This window comes from Olea europaea, chromosome 8 (assembly GCF_002742605.1).
Source record: "Olea europaea var. sylvestris chromosome 8, O_europaea_v1, whole genome shotgun sequence".
NCBI lineage: Eukaryota > Viridiplantae > Streptophyta > Magnoliopsida > Lamiales > Oleaceae > Olea > Olea europaea.
This window is the reverse complement of record NC_036244.1, coordinates 17490911-17493132: the sequence shown is the minus strand read 5'-3', so window position 1 is coordinate 17493132 and position 2222 is coordinate 17490911. Positions and strand designations below refer to the sequence as shown.

At 39.8% G+C, this 2222-nt stretch overlaps 1 protein-coding gene across 1 annotated transcript; it reads right to left on the bottom strand.

The window, feature by feature from the left end:
• Positions 1-309: 309 nt before the first annotated feature.
• Positions 310-1732, bottom strand: LOC111399031 (AP2/ERF and B3 domain-containing transcription factor RAV1). Its single transcript, XM_023026230.1, has one exon. It carries the CDS (start codon positions 1584-1586, stop codon positions 531-533), a length of 1056 nt encoding a protein of 351 aa, XP_022881998.1. The 5' UTR covers positions 1587-1732; the 3' UTR covers positions 310-530.
• Between the last annotated feature and the right edge of the window lie 490 nt (positions 1733-2222).

Below are 2222 nucleotides of genomic sequence, written 5' to 3'. Positions count from 1 at the left end.
AACTAAATTTCATGGGCTCGAATCGTGCTTTATATCTCATTTATTAAAGTTTCATCACTTCATGTATTTTGTATATCATTAACATGCAATAAATATAAACTAGAAGTAGATACAATATTCTGTCGATAATGCCTGTTTAAATTTTTAGACGAGACAGTATAAAGGTAATACGAATGTGTTACATTTATATCTCAATTAAATATCTATTCATGCCTAATTAAGCTCTAAACGCCTATGCTTTGATAGGCTTAATATGTATTAGTACAAGAACATAGAGATATTCAAAAAAACCAAAAACAAAACAAAAAGTATGTCAAAAATATATGAAAATCAGTTCACATAAACTTTGAAAGAACAAATTGACAAAGTTTTGTATTTCCATATTTCTCCCACCTAATCATTTCCAGCTCTTCAGCCTTGTTATCTTTATACAATTTAACTTTTGCAACTTGCAACAACATTTCTCCTTCCAACAGGAACATCTGCACTACTCCAAACCCATAACAAAAAACAAATTGGAATACAGATTGTTACAAAGCATCAATAACCCTTTGTTTCTTGCTACATTCTAATGCCAAAAGCTCCATTTCTCTCATCCTTTTTCCACTACTGAAACTTTCATTACTTGGTACCTCGAATATGTTCACTCCAAACAGTCTTACCATCGGAATGGGTTGGGTAATGTTCGATCCGTTCCTCGGTTTCCAGTCGATGTAGAGTTGATTATCTGGTCCGGTTGATCGTTGAAAGCTCACAATGTCTCCGGCTTTCAAGTTCTTTTCCTTGACAAATCTACTCCAGCCTTTTGTCAAGACGTAGCTTTGGCTACTGTTCCAATAAGAATATCGGAATCTCCATACTTTTCCACCCAAATCTTCGAAATTTAGAAGCAACCCTTTGGAATTGTTCCCACTTTGTAAAGGGAAGTTTTTTTCTGCGTGTTGTTTTGGAATAACCAGGCGGTTGAGCTTCCCTACGTCGCTAGGAGTCACCGCCTTCTCAAAGAGCTGTTCTCGGGCTTTGGCCGCCCTATCGCTGCCACCAAATGAGCTGAAAACGCCGTCTTTATTGGTGAACCTTCTGCCACTGCCATCGAGCAAGCCATAGTTCTTCCTGCCTTGTTCGAGTTCATCACTGTATGTATGTTTCCTTAACATGTCGACAATCTCAGCCTTGGAACGAGAATTCAAGAAGGCTGTTTCAACATCATCTTCTTCACTTTCAGACAATGGTTTGAAGTTAGTGACTGCATCTCGGCCTCGAAACCTTTGGGCGGCGATATCGTACGCCCTGGCTGCCTCTTCTTCTTCATTGAAAGTGCCTAACCAAACCCTTTGGTGCTTTTCATAGATTTGTGCACCCCACCTGCCATTAGGCTGAGGGACTACACCTTTGAATCTCGAAGAAGGAAGCTTCCTCGACTCAGCTTCAACACCGACCTCTGCATCTATGATCACACTCGTGCCACTTCCGACACGGCAGAGACTCTCCGGCGACTTAGTCACCGGCAACGTCGAGGCCACGGAGATCGGTGTCATGGATACAGAATCACTGGTTGTGCTTTCATCTATACAACTTGTATCCATTTTCCGTTAAAGATTTTGAAGTATTTTCTTGGAAATAAAGGTGAAGAGCAGAAGAAAGAGAGAGAAGGAAAGGAAAGCAGTGTGAATTATGAAATGATTTGTGGAGAAGAGGGATGATTATATATAGGAGGTGTCCAAAGTTTATGCATGAAATACAAATATACAATAATAGTTTACATAAAATTTGTACAGATTTTAAAAAAGAAAAATGAAGATGTTAAGATGTGGGTGAAGTGGGTCAACCCCATAGATGGTAAGGAACTAGGAAGATTCATGAGAGTGTGGAGTGGGGTGAGGGTGGTGCGGGGTAGAGGGTGGGCGTAGGGGTAAGGTAAGGGTAGGTTTTAACTCTAGAAAGTATGTGTGTGTTGTGGGCTGTGTATGTTAGGTGGGGCAAGGCAGTATAGATAAAGAGCAAGTTGATGATATTCACATGACCAGACCGCGTTTTAGTAAGTTCATCCCCCCTTCCCTCTTCCTGCTACTGCTGCTGAACCTTAGCATGCTATCTCTCTCTCTCTCTGTATTTATCTATTTAATTAAGTTACTTGTACAGATAATTTTACACTTTTGTTGACAGATGATAAAACAACATGCATTTTGACTCTTGATTTGACCCTCATCATCTGTCAAATT